The sequence below is a fragment of the Miscanthus floridulus genome, chromosome 6 (genome assembly GCF_019320115.1).
Source record: "Miscanthus floridulus cultivar M001 chromosome 6, ASM1932011v1, whole genome shotgun sequence".
Taxonomy (NCBI): domain Eukaryota; kingdom Viridiplantae; phylum Streptophyta; class Magnoliopsida; order Poales; family Poaceae; genus Miscanthus; species Miscanthus floridulus.
The window spans coordinates 98,069,052-98,090,474 of NC_089585.1; the positions used below are offsets into that span (position 1 = coordinate 98,069,052).

Sequence of the window (21,423 nt, forward strand, 5' to 3'; positions counted from 1 at the left end):
ACAGCGCAACTTCTTCCGTCCTTGTTCTCGTTGCATGGACCGAAAATTAAAAAAGAATGCAGGTAGCAGCCGTATGCGTTGTCTTTGGCCCTGTGTGAACCACTAGTATATGATGATGATTGCCATTTCCGTTCGCTCCGTTCCCTTTCTGCACAGCCTTCGCCAGCGCAAAAAGGTCAAGGTGCATGCCCCTTGGCTACTGTTTATTTACTCCTATTGCCCTATTGGACCTAGAGTGCACAGATTTACCCCGTCGAGATGAACAAGGGTTCAAACGGGGTTGGTGTGGTGTTGTAAAGGCGACGCGAAGATTGCCCCGGCAGGTATAGCGCACAATCTTGTGAGTCACCGCGCTTGACCCCACCGCCTCTGCCGCGCTTGGAAATGGATCGATGAAACAAAGGTGCTCCATTCCCCTGCTACTAGCCGAAAGGAAAGGCGTCCAAACGATTCATATGGCCATGCCCAGCTCGTGTTCTTTCTTTATCCCGTGGCGGTATCCGCATGGGTTTGCATCGCATGGCCACAGGTTGTAAACACAAGCGATAATCAATGATGCCCCCCGCATTTGTCAACAATGCCTAAGAACTGCTGTCGTCGTCTGAGACACGTTCACAAACAATTTCGCATACTTGTGTGCCCAAGTACAACCAGACGGATTGACTAAAAACACACAAGTACTAAAACACACAGTACTATAGAAGCAAAAACATTTTTCAAAACAAACGGCCACGGCGCAATACGTACGGCGACAGGGACGAACAATAATACGGTCGGGGCCGGGCCGCGGGGACGGCTCCGCAAATTGGTCGCATCTGGCCCACGCCCACTATCCTTCCCAGGCCAGGCCCCGAACGCACCTCCTGGTGCTGGTGGTGCCTCAAGGTCAAGGCTGCCGCTATAAAACGCGCCTGCGCTCCCCGCAGACCGCAGCTGCAACCTCGCTTCCTGGCCTACCTTGTTGCGAGTATCTTCTGCCAGAAACACACGCCCGCCCCAGCGGTCCGGCTGCTGCCGCGCCCCCGAGCACAGAAACCCACACCGCCGCTGCAGCCGCGGCCTGCCACCACCACCCTATCCCGATCCCCACCACGGCTGCCGGTTCCCCTCCCTTCCCGACGTGCGCGAGTTTGTTCGATCAGAGCGGGCACACACAGCCTGAGAATTCTGTTGGAGCAGGCAGCAGCGCAGTGCCAGCATGGGCCGGGCGCCGTGCTGCGACAAGACGAGTGTGAAGCGGGGGCCGTGGTCGCCCGAGGAGGACGAGCTGCTGCGGAGCTACGTCCACAACCACGGCACCGGCGGCAACTGGATCGCGCTCCCGCACAAAGCAGGTGCGTTCTATACACCGGCAACTGGATCGATGCTTATTGAGTATAATTCTGATGGTTGCATCGTTCGTCCATGGATGTGTAGGGCTGAACCGGTGCGGCAAGAGCTGCCGGCTGCGGTGGCTGAACTACCTGCGGCCGGACATCAAGCACGGCGGCTACACGGAGCAGGAGGACCGGATCATCTGCTCCCTCTACAACTCCATCGGGAGCAGGTGGTCCATCATCGCGTCCAAGCTGCCGGGCCGGACGGACAACGACGTCAAGAACTACTGGAACACCAAGCTCAAGAAGAAGGCAACCGCCATGCACCAGCATCACCACCACCACCAGGAGTACTACCACCACCAGCAGCCGCACAGCTCAGGCGGCGGTCGGGGCCGCCGCGGCGCCGCCGCTCCCCGGAGCCAACAATGCGCCTCCTCCATGCAGCCGTCGCCCGCGTCCGCCTCGTCCGCGGTCACCACCGCGAGCGCCAGCGACGCGTGCAGCTTCGGCGCCATGTACCCCTCCCCGCCAACGACGCTGCAGGCTGCTGCTCCGGTGCTCGCGCGCTACGACGGCACACTGCCGCCGGCGCCGCCGCAGCAGCAGCAAGCGTCTTCGCTCGCCGAGTTCTCCGCCGCGCCGGCGCCGCCCACCGGCGCCATCAGCGGCACCTGGGCTGGCGGGCTGCCGCTAGACGACATGTTCCTGCCGGAGCTCCTAGGCGACAGCGAGTTCCCGCCTGGCGGCGACTTCTTCGGCACCGGGTTCGCCCCACTGCTGCTGCAAGACAGGGCGGCGTCGGCGTCCCTGCAGGAGCTCTCCGCGTGCTACTTTCCCAACGCGCAGGCCGAGATGTGGGCGGCAGCGGATCATCACGTTAATTATGTCAAGCCGCCGCCGGCCGGCCTCTGCCACAGCCTGACATGACCGAGGAGACTACACTAATTAACGCGTGCTCAAAGCTTCGGCAATGACTACTCATGCAGGGCTAGCGTGTCTCTTGCTAGTCGTTCTTGGCTCCCTGTCCATCGATATGATCTCTCTCTGAGTATGAGGTCATCACATGTACATTATCTCTCTCTCTCTCCATATGGTCTGTGACTAGCTAGCACCATATCATAGAGAAATTATTAGAGATGTGGATCGCCATTGCTTTGTTTGCCTTATCTTCTGCGTACCAACCAGTCAGTCAGTCAGTCACTGTTCAAAACTATTCTTCAGTTGCCATTGTTTCTCACTGTGATAATGACATGGTAGGGCGCTCTCTTTTTCTCTTCCTGCCTGCCCATCTAATTGCAATTTGGAGATGAAGGGCCAGTTTGGCACCGCTCCTGCGTGCTCCGGCTTCGGCACTGTTCACGCACTGTAGCCGGGAGCCGCAGGAGCTGAAAAACGAGCTCCGCCGGCTTCGTGAACAGTGCCCAGCGAACAGTGAGACGAAAAAGTAGGAGAGAGAAAAACAGCTTTAATGAACAGTGTTGCTACAGTATAGGAGAGAGAGAAACGGCTTCATAAACAGTACCGATGTCGATGGAAGCCGGAGCCATTGGAGCTGAAACAAACGAGTCCGAAGTCGTAGCTTCCGAGCAAACAAGTGGCCTCAAGTCTAAGCACCTAATTAATTCACGTAGAATTTATAGTAGCAGTGCTATTGGTAGTATACAGCCTGTTCGGTAGCCTGGATTTGACTTATAAGGCTTATCATTTAACGAATAATATTTTTTCCTCACCGAATACCAAATCAGAAGACAGTACTTTCAGTTATGGCTTATACTTTCAGTTATGGCTTATAAGTTAATTCAGTTAAGAGGCTGATAGTAGTAGCCGCGACCTGTCACTTGGGAGGGAGACTGTCAAATCGATGTCGCCATGTACCTGGATTTGATATATGGCGCGCCTTGCTTCTCAATCTGTGACCTGAGAGCACTTGCTTCTCGGTGCGCTGTGCTTGCGTCCGCGCGCGTTTCCTCGTCATGATCATGGTGCTGACGACGACGGCCGACGAGCGCTGAGGCGGCGACGGACGAAGCCGGGGCCGCGGGGGGCGGCGGGGGGCTGGTGCGCGCGCGCGGGGGGTGCCGTGTGCGCTCGCGGCATCCATCGGCATGGACCAGCGCATCATGAGGCTCGCGTGCATGCACGTACCGAGACGTACGGTGCAAAGGGTAACCAACAGGTGCCCCGCGCGCGCGGACTCGGTCCTCCTCGCCGACCCGTTCCATGCGATGACGACGAGCGAGGCCACCGCGAGATGGGCGGCGCCAACCACCGGCGCGGCCAGAAAAAAAAAAAAACGTAAAACGAGGCGTGTGGACGGAAGCAAACTCTATTGAGATTGATGAGAAGAACGAATCGATTCTCTCTCTGTGGAGTACCAAACCATGTTGTGCATTTGATTAAATAATGGTACTTTCCATCTGGTTCCAGTGTTTGATCTTTGTCATATGTCTCGATGCATGTGTCGCTCTTGGAGCACATGGCCGTTGGGATTAGCTTTGGATAAACTAGCTAGCAAAGCTAGCCACATTTAGGCATGCCCACCCATTGTTTATCACAGATGTTTTGACACTTGTGGTGCGAGAGAAAGGTGGCACCGTCTAACTAAGTAACTAGTATAGCGGCTAAGGTCTGTCTACTTTTCTAGAAGTGCTAATTTGTCGTAGCACGCACCTAGATGACCATGTGTTAACTATAATCAGCTTCCAAGAAGCTTCTTTGCCATGTACTATATATGCACTCACGCTAGCTACCGATTGAGCGCCAACAATTACAGGCGCAATAATTCTCTCACTCGATCGTCGACAAAAAGATTCAATACCGTGCATTAGCCTTTTCGTAATCGACACCGAGTCACCGAGTACGAACGAGCCTTTCTTCGTCTCTTTTGTCATGGATCGGTCACAAGAAACCGGTAGACACACCTCTCACGCGAACAGTGACGACGGCGGCACGCGTATGCCTGCTAATCTCGCACAATAGAAAACACTATCGGATTCGGATGGAGCACCGAGCACATACATATACATAGGTCCCGTTGGCAGAGCTCCGGTAGCTCAGGCTCACCCATCGGCCGCTCAGGGGCCGATAGGTGCCAGAGGAGCCGAAGCCGCACTCCCTGAAAAACAAGCTTCTCCAGCTCCGACGGTTTCTGAGAGAAAATGAAAAGAGAGAAAAATAACTCCAACGACCGCCGCACTCCCTGAAAAACAAGCTTCTCTAGCTCCGACGGTTTCTGAGAGAAAATGAAAAGAGAGAAAAATAACTCCGACGAACAATACATGGTGTCGACCGCTTAGGGACCGACAGACCGAAGCCAGAGCCGCTCGGAGCCTCGCAAAACGACTGTAGGCTGTGTTTGGCATAGGGCTCGGGCTCCTCCATGAAATCACTGTAGCAGTACTGCTGCAGTGCCAGAGATGGAGCCGAGAGAATCCACTCCAAACGGGCTCATATACTTATGACATCTGGGTGACACACACAAAGCACATGACACCACCAATCATCGTCCCATTACTCTATTATAATACTGCGCCCCATATCTTTTACTGCATTGGGACTCGGAATAAGGCCAGAGAGAGACGAGATGTGCATGGCATGGATGGACGGATGGATATGGGCCTCTCCAATATTATTTTTTCTTCCTGGAAGGATTCTGCAGCTTGCTAGTACTAGGTCCGTGTCAAAGCGCACCTGTCACCGGCCGGTCAGCGGCGCGGCAGAGGCCTGCTGACGACGCTGCACCGGGCGCGGGGGGGGGGGGGGGGGCCCTCGGTCCTGGCTGAAGAAGCCTGATCAAAGGCTGAAGGGAAGGTTCGAACTGGCCTGCCTTGGCAGCCTTGCCCGGTCTCCGCCCGTCCGTTCGCCCATGACGCGCGCACGACGCACCAGCAGCACCATGCCAGTGGCCATGGTTACAACCATCGTACGTATCTCTTCGACCAGTCACAGTGTCACACCACGCACGCACGCACGCGGTCCAGGCGTCCAGTTGCAAGCCCCCTTGCCGCCCTCTGATGTGTCATCGATGGGTGTGGGATGCATTGCCGCCCCTCGAAGCGTCACGTCGCACGTCACGGGCAACGGACATGGGCCAAAGCACGTATAGCTAGCTAGCTAGGACGACTCTGCGTGCTAGAAGAGGAGTGTACTATACTAGTAAATCAACTGGCCATCCTATCCTAGGAGTATGTCTTCATAGGAAACCGATCGTGATCCTTATCTGCTAGCTCCATCGTTTCTTTAAAGAAAGTGCAAAGCGTTCGCTCTGATTGGCATGATCCCGAAGCCCGCCCCAAGGGGATTGTTTAGTGAAGGCCGGGGTGATTACAAAACTGAGATGGTCGGTGGCCTGATGGAGGATGACCTTTATCTTGCCCTTTTGGTCCCGTTCGGTATGCTGAAACTTGCCTGAAAAATACTGTTATGGCTGAATTATTGTGAGAGAAAAATATTGTTTCGATTGAAAAAAACAAGCCGAACAAACCGATTTCTAAGCCGAACGATGCCTTTGTGTGTCGGAAATGCCGTAATGGTATGGATGTACACTGTCAGTGTGTAAAACCATTTCTGCCGTACTTGTAGAAATAAACTGGGCTTGCTTTTACTGGTGTCTAGCTTATGTTATGTCAGTCAAAGTAGTGCCTGTGCCGGTTGGGTCGCGGCAGTCATTGAGGCGGCCTAACTTGTGTGGGAAACTTGAGCCGGTTTGGTTCTTCGTTCTATCTATGTGCTACGTATTCTTCCTCAACAGTTAGCTTATTAATTCCTGTCCCTACATGGTCAAAACAACGGATAGAGACGGTAGTAATAATCGCTCATTGATAGGAACAGGACATGCATCTGGCGTAAATCTGAAGCTGCGAACAAAAGTCTGCACACTGCCAACAACTAGTCCAGTATACATAACTGTACGTCTCGATCGTTTTCCCAGGGCTAAAAGCCGCGAGCACACCTGTTAGCTCAGATCAACGTTGTAACGGTGCCCTGTAGCTTTCATTCAGGCTAGCTCTGCCTCCTCAGTTCATCCTAGACCAACTTTCATACACAAGGGAGCAAATGCAAGAGACAGTCGATCGAGGAAAACTGGGCAAACGACTCGCTACACGTGTCTCCAGTGTCCATTGCTGGTTACTTGCAATTGCAAGCCACATGCATGCATGCCGGCGGTTCCAAGTAAAGTGCACGAGCTGATGAGCACACCGTGCCTGCGTGACCGTGGTGGTGGGTGCCTCCACGGCGTACTGCGCTGCTGCTGCTAGCTCTAGGGCTCACTGAGAGTGCAAATCATCCGTGCAGTGTCTCTCCTAAATGATATGCGTCGCTTTCCCTACCAACCTAAAAAGGATAAAAAGGAACAAAAGGCTAACATCTTAGCTGCTGCACCCCCAAGTGTTTATGAAGCTGTCTGAAAAGGACTTGCACTTTCTCAAAACGCATGGGCGCAACGCAAACGCGCAGCAACCACGCACACCTCCTGCAAACTGCACATCACACACACAGGGCTCAGGTGTGCCTAGCAAGATTATAGGCACTTTTTTTTTGTTTGTTTCACTCCAGTAAAGTGTTCCCAGCAAAATAAAATGCATTTTATACATGACATTACCGGTATTTGGCACCGGTAAGTATTCGGAATTACTCCAGTTGTAAAAAGAATGCAATTATAGGCACACAAGGCTCATGTATGCCTAGCAAGATTATAGGCACTTTTTTTTTTGTTTCACTCCGGTATTGCCAGCAAAATGAAATGCATTTTATACACGACATTACTGATATTTGGCACCGGTGAGTATTCAAAATTAGCAACTGTAGCGCGTGGGTAGCTAGATTTTTCATTCGGACATTCGGAGTAAACGATTTTGTTTGTTAGTTTAATTGTAATTGTTGTCCTCTCCTCCATGAATCTTTACTAAATCGATCGGTACGAACGATACGTATAGCTATTGTCAACCATATCCTTGACTTAAACCTATTGCCATCTTCCCCTCCTCTTCCTTTTACGTCTTACTTTGTGGTTGTACAATCTCTATCGAGGCCACCAAATCAAGGCAACATTTAGTTTTTTTATTGATGAGCTTCATTACTCGGTAAAACCATTGTCCAAGTCTCTCACATACTATTCCATTTCTTAGTCATCTTGTAGATTATTTTTTGGATCATCTTGTATCTTTTCTTGTGAGCCGGTAGTTCCTTTTTGCCCTAAATATTGGTAGATCAATCACAATGTTGCTCATATATGTTACAGCCATTATTGCACCTTGTAACATTATATTCATTGGCGCGTCCAAGCATTCCCAAACAAACTACGAAAAGTTCTTTGAAGTGTGTAAACAACACCCCCCCCCCCACCCCACCCACACACACCTAAATGCTCCTTGTGGTTTCCTTGATTTTTATTATATGGCAAAATCTAGCTATAATGCATGCTGATTGGATCCTATGATATTATATCTTTCTCATACTTGTTCTGTCCGTATTAGACCATTGATTTATTTATCTACTCCGGTGTCTTTTGATACATCTAGATTGTTACAATATGGATCTATAGGATCAATATGGTAGTTTTAAGCCCTTGTGAGTAAAAGAGATAGCATTTTAAATTTCTATAGTAACATACTAACTTTTTATTTACTTGTTTTCAAAACATATGGAAATTAGACTTCCTCTTTTGTTTTGTAATTTTCAATTAGCTATTTGCTAATTATAAATTGTATGTGTTGTTTATCAGTTAGGTTTCTTTTCTTCGTAATTCGCGTGGAGATCAATTAAACTATTATTTTTCTTAGTTTTTATCCAAATGTTGTCTTCACTAATTGTGCATATGTTTTACATGACTCTTTATTTATTTTCGTTTCCAACCCATGTGAAAATCAACTTGGTATTTTTTTTCTCCTTCATTTATTATTCTAAATTAAGTATATTTATACTAGGCATTAGCTCTTTGATTTAAATGAGACCGTAAAATCATTGTAATTTCTAGGCTCTCACGGCATCATGGTTTATTCTTCTAACACTATTCTATCTAATAACATAATAGATAGATTTTCAATAGAATTCGATAGATGGCATGTTTCTTAATAAAAAAAACATTGTAAAAATGATTCTTGACAACGAATGAAAATGAAAGCTGCTTGAGCGAGCGAATGAGCTCTCGAGGCTGGACTCTGACTTAGGCTTGAAACTATCCAAATTTGTTCGCGGAAACGTGTAAACAGCGGAGATGAGAAAGTGAAAGCGGTGGTGGCCTCGCTGCCGCGATCATCGTATCTGCTGCGGCGTCGCTCTCGGGGCGTCGGGCGTCAACCCGGTTGATCTCCCTTCGCCCGCCGAGCACCGAAATAATAATCCCCCCTCGCGCCGCTTGCGCTTGTCGCCTAGCCGGCCGTAAATATTCCCGCGCCGCTTTGGAGCATCTGACTCCGGCCTGACGAGAAAGAAAAGAGAATGATGGACGGAGGAGGCCCAGCAGACGGCCCCAGGCCCTCCTCCTCTCTTATCCTGAAGGAAAACTACCGGCCAGGCACGAGCACGCACGGCTCGACAGCATCAGCGTCAGGCCTAGTACTCCTACTGCTCACTGTCACTGGAAGGAACTCATCTGATGCGGTACTAGGTAATGATCCGCCTGCATTTTTCGAGCTGCTAGCCGGCTTTGGCATGCATATATGGACTATCCTATGTCCCTGCTATGATGAGTGATGAGTCGTTCTTGTTCTTCAGGGAGATGGATGGTGCTCCGCAAGCAGCAATGCAGCAGTGACATCTTCCGGATCAGCTCTAGGACTAGGAGTGCCCGGCCCTTAGCGTTTGTCAGTTTGTGTGCGGCTGCATGCCATGTAGCGCATGCATGCATATTCTATTCCCCGGGGTGGTATGATGCGCTAACCATCGGCCTGGTCTCCAAATGGCTAGGTCAACCCTTCTGTTCCGCTCGCACATCAATCGACCCATCGACTGTACTGGTCTAGTATGTAGCCCTGCCCGTCTGGGACGGCACAAGGACGGCAAAGGCATGGCCCTGCCCGCCCGGCTGCTTGTCCCTGATCTAGCGGATTCTTCTTTCCTTCCTCCCCTTCTGGCGTAGTCTGGCCCTCTGGCCTCTGCTATAAAATCACGCACATCGTACTTTGCTATTCACGCGTGCGTCTGATGATCTGATCTGGTCTCACTCGTCTGGTGACGGGTGTCGTCCAGAGGCCAGAGCATATATTCCAAATAATCCTGTAGTGTGCCAGAGGACAGTTACAAGAAGGCAAGCTAGGAGCTGAAAACTTTTCACGGATGCAAATAAAAGGCCAGTCGGAACAGATCTTCTCCGGCGCCTGCGGCATTCCGTCCGTCCCCAGCCATACTAACCTTACCCGGTGAGAGGACGGATAGGGAAGATCGATCTTGTGGCTGAAGCAACTCGTCACTGATCTCACGAACGTGCAGATTCGTTCTAAAGTGCATTCATGCGGTCAAAGTTTCCGCCAAGAGCAAAGCAAGCAACTGCATGCATAACCAACAGCGACCTTGTTGCAAAGGTCACCTAGCCTAGGCTATGGCTATGGTCTATGGCAAGGCTAGTCCAATACTACGGCAATACGGCCTCGTGCTTCCTCTTCGCCCGCAGTACGCATTCCGAGTCCCCTCCGTACCACTACCGGTACGTGCAACACCGATGTATCCATCTACGGGACTACGGCCGTACGCCGTCGATCGACGCATCGTCTATCGTTCACAGCATCGTGCAGCAGCCACTGCCAGCAGGGCAGGGATGGAACGGAACTGAATTGACCGGCCGCGACTGACTACTCATCGTTCATCACTACTCCCTCTGTCTCAATAATTTTGACTTAGATTTACAGAAATACGTGTAATATTTCTATCTCTAAATAAATTTATTAAAAAAATTAGATTTAAATATCTATCGAATGATACTAATTATATATTATAAATATTAATATTTTTAATATATATTTAGTCTCACGAGAACCAAAAACGACGTACGTCTAGGACGGAGGGAGTACTCATCACGCTTGATCGCCCGACGCGCGAGAAAGAAAGAAAGGTGGCAGCGACGACGGACGAAAGCTAGCTGTGGCCGGCCTGCTTTATTAGCAAGAGGGCACAGGACGTATTGCGGAAAGGCAGCTCCATGATTGTCAGCCAAGGGGCCTGTAAAACAACCGGGGGTCCGGGTTGACGACGAGACGAGGCGATCGGCGATCGGACGGGGCACGCAGCAGCCACGCCGACGCCGGCAGGGCCGGGGGTCGCGAACGACATCAGCTAGTGCCTGCGGGCTGCTGAGATGACCCAGTCCGGGGTCCGGCCGGCCGATCTGGGGCTGTCACCTTTGCTTTGCCCTTTAATCTGCAGTCAGGCTCAAAAGGAACGGGTTGACAATTCCCTGGCTGCGATCATGCCGCCGCCTGACTGGCTGCTGCCCGATAGAAGCATTTGCTTTGCTTTGCTGTGCTGGAAGATGGAGACTGGAGATGGATGCGTTTCAAGCAAGGCCATCATCCAGGCCGGACGATGACCTGCCTGTCGTGTCAACTTTCTTTTTTCTTTCCAAGCGATCGGAGGAGGGGGTGGAGTGTACCAGCTTCTCTTCGTTGCCCAAACTGGGGTCGTAGATCAGATCAGCGGCTAAACGGTGGGTTAGTTTACAGCCTTGTTGTTGGACTCTGTATAGCTAGGTGTCCGTGTTTTGGGTTCGGCGGGTCCTCAACTGACCAGTGAAAATGTACTGCATGTCCTTAATCCCGGATAGTGATGCAAAGAGATACACGGTTTATACTGGTTTAGGTAATAGGTGTCCTACGTCCAGTCTGAGAGAACGATCTTGTATTCCTTGCACCGAGTTGCTTGTAGTAGGGGCTTATAAGCTGAGCGAGAGAGGGAGTTAGTCCCAGGTCTCTACGTAGAGTGGCGTGGGTTGCTTGAGATGTTGATCTCTTACAGTGAGGGAGCGTGTGTGTTACAGAGCGTTGTGTGTTGCTTGCACGTCTCTGTCTCCTCTCCTTAGAAGCGGCCCTGGTCACTCCCTTTTATAGTCGAAGGGAGGCACAGCGGCGGTACATATATTTGCTACGTGGCGTTTTGTGAGCAGAGGCGGTACGTCTGAGCCCTGCAGCTCATCACTGTGGCGGCATGGTCGGTGGAGCGGTCTTGTCCTCGATTCACTGGAGCGACGCGCCGGTCACGCCTGATCCTGTGCGACGTGGGAGCTCCTGTGGTGGCATGCGCGCCTTCTTCTGTTGGAGGTGCGCTGGTCACTGTATGTTTGACCGGCGGGGAGAGCCGAGGCTGGGTAGATGCGACGGCGCGGGTGCGCTAATTCCGAGGCTACAGGAGCTCGGCCCTATGCACGACGTGGGAGCTCCTACAGCTTGACGCAGGGCATGGCGCGTACTGCGGACGACGTGTCGATCCTAGAGTGCTGACAACGTAGAGAGCCGAGGCCTAGTTGGTGCAGAGGCTGAACCATTGTGGGGGGCTCGGCGGGCGCGAGTCCTGAGGCTACAGGAGCCCGGAAGCGGATAGCCGAGGCTCGGAGGGTGCAGTTGGTCTTGTACGTCGATTCCGAGGCTACAGGGACCCGGACTTAACTTTCCATGCCGCGCTGTCCTTGGAGCAGGGGTTAGGCAGCACGGGTGTCAGCCGTGGGCACAGTGCCGAGCACAGCGGCCTGTAACCCCTGCACCGTCCTGTCCTGGATGGCATGGCGCCGATGTGACTCCCGTCTCATCGGCCACTCCGCTGTATCGTGCCGTCATTCGGCTGACGTCGCAGGAGTGGTTGGACGCGTTAGTTGGATGTGATGTCTCATCAGAGAAGTCGGTCAAGGCGGCGGTGACGGGGTTGATGCCGAGCCAGCCTCGAGCGAGTCGGCAACTGGGTGCTTGTCCGAGGCCTCGTGGCGTGGGGCCTCGAGCGAGTCGGAGAATCGGTACCTTGTCCGAGGCCTCGTGGCGCGGGGCCTCGGGCGAGTCGGAAAACCGGTACCTTGTCCGAGGCCTCGTGGTTTCGTTCTGGGCCGAGCCCGCTTCGGGTGAGCCCGGATATTGTTCGAGGTGGGCCGGGTGGTCCAGCCGGGCCTCGGATAAGGTGGGGGTTTGCCGGTGGTTGTCTCTTGGCTTCGATATTTATAAGATCTAAGCGATTTTTTGGTTCTTGCTTAGGGGACCCCTTTTTATGGTACCCGACAGTAGCCCCCGAGCCTCGGGGAGAGTGTGAGCGCTCTCCCTGAGGTTTTGACGAGACTTTCTTGGCGGCAGCTTCCTGGCGGGATGGGTGTTTCGTACTCGAGGCTTCGGTGGGTGCGCTTAGCTCTCGAGGCCCTGGAGGAGTAGATTTATTCCTCCAGGGGCTTTTTCATGTTGAGTGAGGAGTTTTATCTCGTTTGCCGAGCCCTCGAGTGCGAGTTCAGGTCACTGGGCCTCGACTTGGTTGCAGGAAGAGCCCTCGAGCCTCTACTCGGAGCAAGAGGGCGATCAGGAGTTTCCCTGTCTTTTTGTGCGGCCCTGACGCATCCTTTTCGTTCGGAAGGAGGGGTGGAGTATGCCAGGCTACCCTCGGTGGGCGAGCAGTGACACCTCTAGTGAGCAGTTACCGGTTAAGTCCGAGTGGAGGCCCGTGCCCCATTCGATAGGGGTCGGCTAGCGGTCCAGAGACGCACTCCAAAAGTACTAGAGGGCTTCTCTAGTGGGTCCTAGGGCCGTTCGATTGGCTCCGGGGGCTCGGTGCCTCCCTACGGTGGGATCCCATTCAGAGACCTCTCTGCCGGTCTCGGACATGACTTAGGGCATCCCAAGCAATTGCTTGCTTGGGCCTTGGCCATGTACGGGCTCGCCCATAGTCATCCCTGACTCTGTTTGTCCTAGGGTGGCTGTCGAGACCCTCGGAGGCTAGCCTTCGAACCCCTGGATCGTAACGGACTCGGTGCCCAGTTCCTTAGTCTGAAAAGAATCGGGTGGGGGATATTCCCTTCCCATCGGCTGACGATGGCGGGTGTGCCTTTTGAGGCGGTTCCTCGAGGAGACGGAACGGCAGCAGCCATTGCTGTGGTCAAATGCGACACGACGTCTGCGGATGGGACGTTACTGCATGCGCGCAGTTAATAAGAAAAAGGTGGACACGTGGGCGGTTTGGTTGGATCCGGATTAACTGCGCTAGATCTGAGAGAAACTTTCCCGGTTTCGTCGCCCCCCCCCCCATTTTGCCTTCTTTCCTCCCTCATAAATGAAAGGTCCTAATGGCTAGAGGGGGGTGAATAGCCTAATAAAAATTTTTACAACAACACTTAACAAAAGATTAGACAATTATGAGACATAGCAAGTGTTGCGCTAGCCTACTCAAAATGCAAGCCATCTACCACAATTCTAGTTTAGATAGTGTCGATTCACACAAGAGGTATGACACTACCCTATGTTAGTGTGCTCTCAAAGGCTAACTAAAGAGCCACACTAACCAAGCAAGCAAGCTCTCACAACTAGTTACACTAAAGAGCTTGTCAACTAGTTTGCGATAATATAAAGAGAGTGATCAAGATAGTTATACCGCCGTGTAGAGGAATGAACCAATCAATCACAAGGATGAATAACAATGGAGACCAATCACCTCAAAATCAATGAATGAACACAATGATTATTATCGAGGTTCACTTGCTTGCTGGCAAGCTACTCCTCGTTGTGGCGATTCACTCACTTGGAGGTTCACGCGCTAATTGTCTTTACACGCCAAACCCTCAATAGGGTGCCGCACAACCAACACAAGATGAGGATCACACAAGCCACGAGCAATTCACTAGAGTACCTTTTGGCTCTCCGCCGAGGAAAGGTCAAGAACCCCTCACAATCACCACGATCGAAGCCGGAGACAATCACCACCTCCGCTCGACGATCCTTGCTGCTCCAAGTCGTCTAGGTGGCGGCAACCACCAAGAGTAACAAGCGAAATCCATAGCAAAACACGAACACCAAGTGCCTCTAGATGCAATCACTCAAGCAATGCACTTGGATCACTCCCAATCTCACTATGATGATGAATCAATGATGGAGATGAGTGGGAGGACTTTGGCTAGGCTCACAAGGTTGCTATGTCAATGAAAATGGCCAAAGATATGAGCCACAGCCGGCCATGGGGCTTAAATAGAAGCCCCCATGAAATAGAGCCGTTGTACCCCTTCACTGGGCACACTGCGCTTTGACCAGATGCTCCGGTCTTACTGATCGGACCCTGGACCCAGCATCTGGTCCACAGATGAACGCCACGCATTATCAGCTTCAAACGATGTTCGTCAGTTTTTAACGGCTATAAAGCTGACCGAACACTCCAGTAAAACTGATCGGACACTGGAGCCTCAGCGTTCGGTCGAGTACAGTAAGGGTCGAAACCTAGTTTTTCTCGACCGAACGCATCCGGTCCACCTCGACCGGACATAGCCCAGCGTCCGGTAGTAAACCCTAGCTTCTGTACCACCAGTCAACACGACCGGACACAGCCAGTCAGCGTCCGGTGCTTTTGGATCCAGCGTCCGGTCAGTTGACCAACGCCAGCATCATCTCTGTTTTCACTTCTAACTTCTCCACCCTTGCTCCAATGTGCCAACCACCAAGTGTATCACCTTGCGCACATGTGTTAGCATATTTTCGCAAATGTTTTCAAGGGTGTTAGCATTCCACTAGATCCTAAATGCACATGCAATGAGTTAGAGCATCTAGTGGCACTTTGATAACTGTATTCCGATATGAGTTTCACCCCTCTTAATAGTACGACTATCAAACCTAAATGTGATCACACTCTCTAAGTGTCTTGATCACCAAAACAAAATAGCTCCTACAAATTATACCTTTGCCTTGAGCTTTTTGTTTTTCTCTTTCTTCTTTTCAAGTTTAAGCCCTTGATCATCGCCATGTCATCACCATTGTCATGTTATGATCTTTATTGGCTTCTCTACTTGAAGTGTGCTACCTATCTCATGATCACTTGATAAACTAGGTTAGCACTTAGGGTTTCATCAATTCATCAAAACCAAACTAGAGCTTTCAATAAATACATGACGAGCCACACCCCATCCCTCCTTACCTTTTTTGCCTGCGTTCGCCCTTTCTGCCCTCGAGCGGTTGCTAAGAACAGAGGAAGAGAGCGTCGGGGAGAAGAAGGGAGAAGGGGGAGGAAAGGAGAGAGAGATAGCGAGAGCACACCTTACCGCCATAGCCACATTCTCCACCGCACCCATGGCCGGTGGTGCTGTTGTCCTCCAGGTGGATCCTTGGGGTTCATCCAACATGTTCACGACGATGCTACAGTCGCTTGTCGACGACGGTCTCCTCCGCTCGTTCACCGACCCCAACAGACCAGAGTAGATTGCTCCGAGGGATGAGCCAGAGCCGAGGCCACACGATGGCTACATCATGAGCTTCATGGCCTTCCACGAGCGCGGCCTCGGCTTGCTGGCGGACCGGTTCATGCGGGCGCTCCCGCATTACTATGGTGTGGAGCTCCACAACTTCAACCCCAACTCTATCGCACAGGCGGCCATCTTTGTTGCCGTCTACGAGGGGTACCTGGGCATTGCCCCCCACTGGGAGCTGTGGCTCCACTTCTTTCGGGCGGGGCTCACCACCAAGCCGGCTGGCACGATGGGCACGTAGAAGGCGTTGAGGGCCAGCGGCTGCACTCTCCAAGTGCGCCAAGATCTGTAGCCCTTCTACATCCCAGACCAGCTTGCGTTGTCCAACCGCCGCTGGTATAATAGCTAGTTCTACCTCTACAATGATGATGGCGGGCTTCCCCCTATACCAAGTAGGTCGTGGAGAGCCAGCCAGAGAGGTGGAGGTACGGCATCCCATTGGCTGATCAGTCCAAGCTACAGCCGCTCCTGAGGGTGCTGGAGAGGCTACGTAGCCATGGCCTTACGGCGGCCATGGTCATGGCAGCCTTCCACCACCGGAGGGTGCTGTCGCTGATGGCTCAGCGGCAACGCCTATTCAAGATGACACCAGGTGAGCCGATCGATGGCATCCAGTTGTCCACCGTCGCCCTTTCCGATGAGGAGATTCTACATCGGGTGAGAGAGACGGTGGAGGGTCGGTAGAGAAGCAGTGATCTGACCCCATTCCCGATGCGCCCGTCGCGAGGGTACATCTCTCTAGTGAGTCACGCGTCGCTGCAGCCCCCAAGGCCTCCTTGCTCCTTACGTTTTCAATATGTTCCCTTATTTGCGTTTGCCATTCCTGTAGGGGATGAGGGATGTGTGAGCCTCCCCGCCGCCCATTCTCGAGGACTCAGAGCGGCGAGCAGAGAACAGGGCGCACACTGAGGCGTACAAGGAGCAGAAGGACACTAAGGAGGCAAGGCGCAAGAGGAAGAGCTTTGAGCGCGATGAGCTAGAGAAATGTCGCCGACAACAGAGGCACGATGGTCCCCGGAGGAGCCGTCTCCGTCATCGTCGTCGATGGATTTTTCGAGCGATGACGACGAGAGCGAGGCGGGGTGGGGTCCCCTAGACCACCTCCTTGATGTCAGGGAGACGACGCCTAGGGTGTCGGCGAGCGGCCTGGCATCTCTAGGAGGAGGAGGAGAGGGCGCCATGGGGCTGGCGATCGCCTGCCCCGGGGCCAAGGCCGACACGCCTGAGACATGGGTGTTGGGGAAGCGCGCCTTCAGCCCGATGGGCTCGACAGCGGGGGCGACTCAACCGCCTCCATAGAGGGTCGAGGGGGCATTGGAGTCCGGCGAGGGCTGGCCGGTACCGGTGAACACGGGGGTCGTGCCACTACCGCCGCCACCACCATTGCCGAAGACGAGGGATGCGGTGAGAAAGCTATTGCTTCCCCGTTTGAGGTAAGCATTTTGTCAGTGGAATTTGCAGCATCTCCCACTCGTTCTTTGGTCGTATGCTGACCTTGTGAGTATTTTGTCTTTAGCCAGAAGCGTCAGGCGGAAGCGCCCGCCCTGGCGCCACTTAAGGTGCTCAAGGTGAGCACCAGCTCCACCACCCGATGGGTGGTGGACGCATAGGCCGCCATGCAGCATGGTGCGGCATTGGCCAGGGCTGACCTAAAGACACCGGTCGCCCAAGGAGAGGCTTCCGAGGCGGCCACGAAGCAGGCAAGGGAGGAGGCGCCTACGCCCCGTGAGGCTAGGGCCCTCAAGTTAGGTGAAGCCAAGGCGCCTTCAATCGCTGAGGCCACCGAGGGTGAGGCCAAGGCCCCTAGGACCTCTAAGGCCGAGGTGGTGGAGGCCGGGGCTTCTAGGGCTTCTAAAGCCGAGGTGGCGGACGCCGGGGCTCCTAGGACCACCGAGGCCGAGGTGGCGGAGGCCGGCTTGGGCGCCGTGGAGCCGGCAGCCTAGGATGCGGAGATGGAGACAGGGCAAGCTTCGATACTGCCCCCGATCCAAGACCCACCGCCATCGTAGGAGAGCGCCCAGGAGGTGGAGGTTCATTCAATCTCCTCCGATGATACTTCCTGGGGGAAGGAGGTGGCGGACACTGAGGCGGCCAGCACCACAGAGCAGCCAGCTCTGACTTCTAGAGAGGGGAGCTCGGCCCTCATCTGGGTACGACCCGAGCCTCGCGGGTGGGATAGCCCGCGTGTCTTGTGGTGGAGCCGGGACAACCCTGAGGGGGAACCTCTGTTCACCATTAAGGACGTGGATGAGGGGAGGCACTGGGGCTCCCTCAAGTAATTCCACCAGCTAGCGGAGCGGTCGCTGCGGACAACGCTGTCCGTCATGGCTAACAACCAGCCCAGCGTTGCCTAGGTACGCGCTTTCTTTTCTCGTGCTGTGTCGTCTTTTTCCCGAGTTTTCTCACAGTGCTTGACGTTTGTTCTACCTATCCAGGAGCTCGAGGCCCGGTCCCTCGAGAAGTCAATGTTCCTCCAACGGGAGAGGGACGTCTGGGACCAGCTCCAACAGCAGAAGGACCTGCTCGCCAATGCTAATGAGCTTCTGTGGGTGCGAAGCGCGGAGGTGGAGGACCTTTGCCTTCGCTGTGCTAACATGAAGGCCAAGGCGGCCACGACTCGAGAGCAGGCCGCCCCTTTGGCAGCACGGATCCAGGAGCTGGAGGAGGAGCTGACTCGAGTGGCCGGCGAGCGGGACACCTTTAGGTCCTAGGCTGAACAAGAGGCGGCCTCTACCAAGGCCATCGCCGAGCAGCTGGAGGCGAAGCAGGGCGTGCACCTGCTGACAAAAGGTGCCCTAGCGGAGGCTGTCAACATGGCCGAGGCCTCCCGGGTCGAGGCCTTAGCCTAGAAGAAAAAGACCAAGGGTGAGTCCTGTTGAGCCACGCCCCTTGTTTTATTTGTTTTTCTTGCGTTCGACCCCCAACTCCCCGATGTGACGTAGAGCTAGAGAGAGAGGCTTCCAGGGCGACCGAGGCCTCTTAGGTCGAGGTCCAAAACTAGAGGGAGAAAGCCGAGGGTGAGTCTCATAGGCTTGCGCCCCTGTTCAGCTTGTTTTCTTTCGTGCCTAACCCCATCCCGCTTGTCTTGGCGTAGGGTTGAAGAGGGAGGCCTCCTAGGCAGCTGAGGCCTCCGTCGCAGTGCAGGCGATGCTCGAGGCCAAGATCTAGGAGCACAACGCGCTGCAGAGCACTGCCCGTATCGCCTGTGAGGCCCTGGAGGTCGGGGGGTTGATTCGGGCAGCTCCCTCAGGAGCCGCTTGATCATGTTGAGCGGCCGAGTCCACGAGTGGCTCCGGGGGGCGCTGCATACGGGCGCCCTGGCCATCATCTCCTCGTACTACGCCGGCATCGACCTTGAGGCTGTTAGTTGTGGCAGAACTGCCTAATGTAATGCCTCACAAGAGTGCTCGTCTTCCATTAGACACTAAGCACTCGAGGGAGAATACTAGATTACTCGGTTTCGTCGAACACACCCCAGGGGAGAACCCGAAAATCCACATTTTTGCCATCAGGATCACAAATAAGAGAATAAAGCTTACATCATTCATAACCATTTCTTACATCACTTTTAACACAACAGCAGAGTATAATATTTATTAATATAACAGCGGAATGAAATCATATTATCAGAGTTATAAACAATTTAATTGAACAGCGGAATAGAAACATGTGAACAGAGTTACAGCGGAAATAAACCTCTATTAATGACATGATGAAGTATCGACATATAAACTATGACAACAGATTATTAAACTTCCATTTATAAAAGCATTTGGCGAGAGTTATAAATAACAACTACGATCGCAGCGTAAAGGAAATCCTCGCTGAGCCCACCAGGAGGAATCCACACACAAAGGTCAGCTCAAGCCTCCACCAGTTACCTGCAACAGGGGGAATACAACCCTGAGTACTCAATTGTACTCAGCAAGACTTACCCGATAGGAGAAAAGAAAAGACTCCAAGGATATGCAAAGCTATTTGGCTTATGGGTTCATTGCATTTGCAGGAAGCATTACTAAACGTGTGTCCTTATATTCGATTTTTATTAAAAGCCGCATTGGTTCATTAACTAACCATTCTATGTAAGCACCTATGCTACTTTCAAGCAGGTGGTAAGCAATCAGATTTCCTTTGTCCATCTTCCATCTTTCATCTTCCAGTTCTTACTACGATGCTAAACCGTAGACAAGCCGTACCGGATAGCCCGGCGATTCACGAATCAATGCCCCCAGCTGGGTACCCCAAAAACACATGCCCTGCTTGTACCCTAGGCACAAGCAAGACCGACCCATCACTCTCCTATCCTGGGTGTCCAGGTCCCCATCCAAACTGGGACTCTAAGCCCCTGCCCCTGAGTCCCGGACTCAGTGCGGCGCAAGGACCTCCTCCACCAAAATAAAACCCTAACAGTCGGTCCGGAAAGAGCCAGATCCACGACAAGAGAGCAACAAGTCTTCCAAGCGCCCATACACAAGTATGTGCTCAGGATAATAAGTCTGTGACCTGCCTAGAATCATATGCAACGATCGGTCCTTAATCGACCAGACAGGGAGAAACGGTGTAACCAAGCTATGACCCGCCTAGCGAGGCGCGCGCGGCCCAACAGACCGGCCCAAGCGCGGCCTGCCCCAAACCAGTCAGGCGACTTTCACAAAAATGTCCCTGTGTTTTCTCGAAACTAACCCGCAGGACACAAGCACTATTTACTTGTGTCACGTATTTTGCGATAAGAACCCTGTACAAAAATTCGGCTTGGATTCATACCCTCCTTCAATCTCCAGAGCAGAGCCTCGACACAGAGGAACCGAGCAGTGGCGCTGCTGCGGTTGAGAGGCGTGGAGCAGCAGCAAGAGCACCGGCGCGCGGGCACGGAAGAGGCACGCGGACACGACCGTGCGTGGCCTGACCGCGACACGGACCATGGCGAAGCACGGCACGGTGGCCTGGCAGGTAGAGCTACGTGAGGCAAGCAGAGGAGGGCGGCACCGCGGTGGTGCAGCACGGACTTTGGGGCGGTGGCGTGGCCGCGACGGCTCGGGCGCACAGGCTTGGAGGAGCCGCGGTTGGCTCCAGGACGGCGTGGGACACCGGCGGCATGGCGCACGGGAGGGCGGCAACGGCGCACACGGACACCGAAACCCACGCGCGCGGACGGCAGCGGCCGAGGAGCTCCAGGGGCTTGGCTGGTGCGGTACGGCCAGCGTGAAAGGGCAGTGCGGCTACTGTGGTTCGGCGCATGGAGCAGTGGGTAGCACGGCGGGCGGGCATGACACGCCCGGTGGTGGCGTGTGGGTCGCGGCCATGGCAGGGCGCTCGCGCGAGGCAGCAGCAGCGAGAGGAGTGGTGTGCCGGACCCGGCCGAGAGAAGGAGTGGGAGCAGAGGAGAGACTGCTTCTGCGAACTGGCAGTGGAGAGTGGGGTGGGCTAGTCGAGCGGCGGCCTGGCGTCCTCAAGAAGTGGAAAGAGCAGAGGGTAGGAGGCAGTAGCATGTGCGACCTTCCTGACATGGATGCGTTGTCGATCAGGGGAAACGAACAAAACAAGATGGATCACGCCATCAGGGGTATGGCAAAATGACAAAACGAGTAGCTTGTATCCTTGTGCTGGATAGTTAATTACTTCTCTTGAACAAGTTGAGCGCTCGGCAGCTAAAAAGAAAGGAAGAGAGAAGCATTGCTGCCGACACGGAGGTGACCCGGCCAG

The 21,423-nt window shown here is 53.5% G+C and overlaps 2 protein-coding genes across 2 annotated transcripts; both read left to right on the forward strand.

The window, feature by feature from the left end:
- The first annotated feature begins 1,068 nt into the window (after positions 1-1,068).
- Positions 1,069-2,526, forward strand: LOC136458738 (transcription factor MYB4-like). The gene is made up of 2 exons (XM_066458670.1): positions 1,069-1,334; positions 1,417-2,526. Exons 1-2 carry the CDS (start codon positions 1,199-1,201, stop codon positions 2,244-2,246), a joined length of 966 nt encoding a protein of 321 aa, XP_066314767.1. The 5' UTR covers positions 1,069-1,198; the 3' UTR covers positions 2,247-2,526.
- Positions 2,527-17,336: 14,810 nt separating this feature from the next.
- On the forward strand, positions 17,337-17,663 carry LOC136460870 (uncharacterized). Its single transcript, XM_066460411.1, has one exon. The coding sequence runs from the start codon at positions 17,337-17,339 to the stop codon at positions 17,661-17,663; it is 327 nt and encodes a 108-aa protein (XP_066316508.1).
- Positions 17,664-21,423: the final 3,760 nt, after the last annotated feature.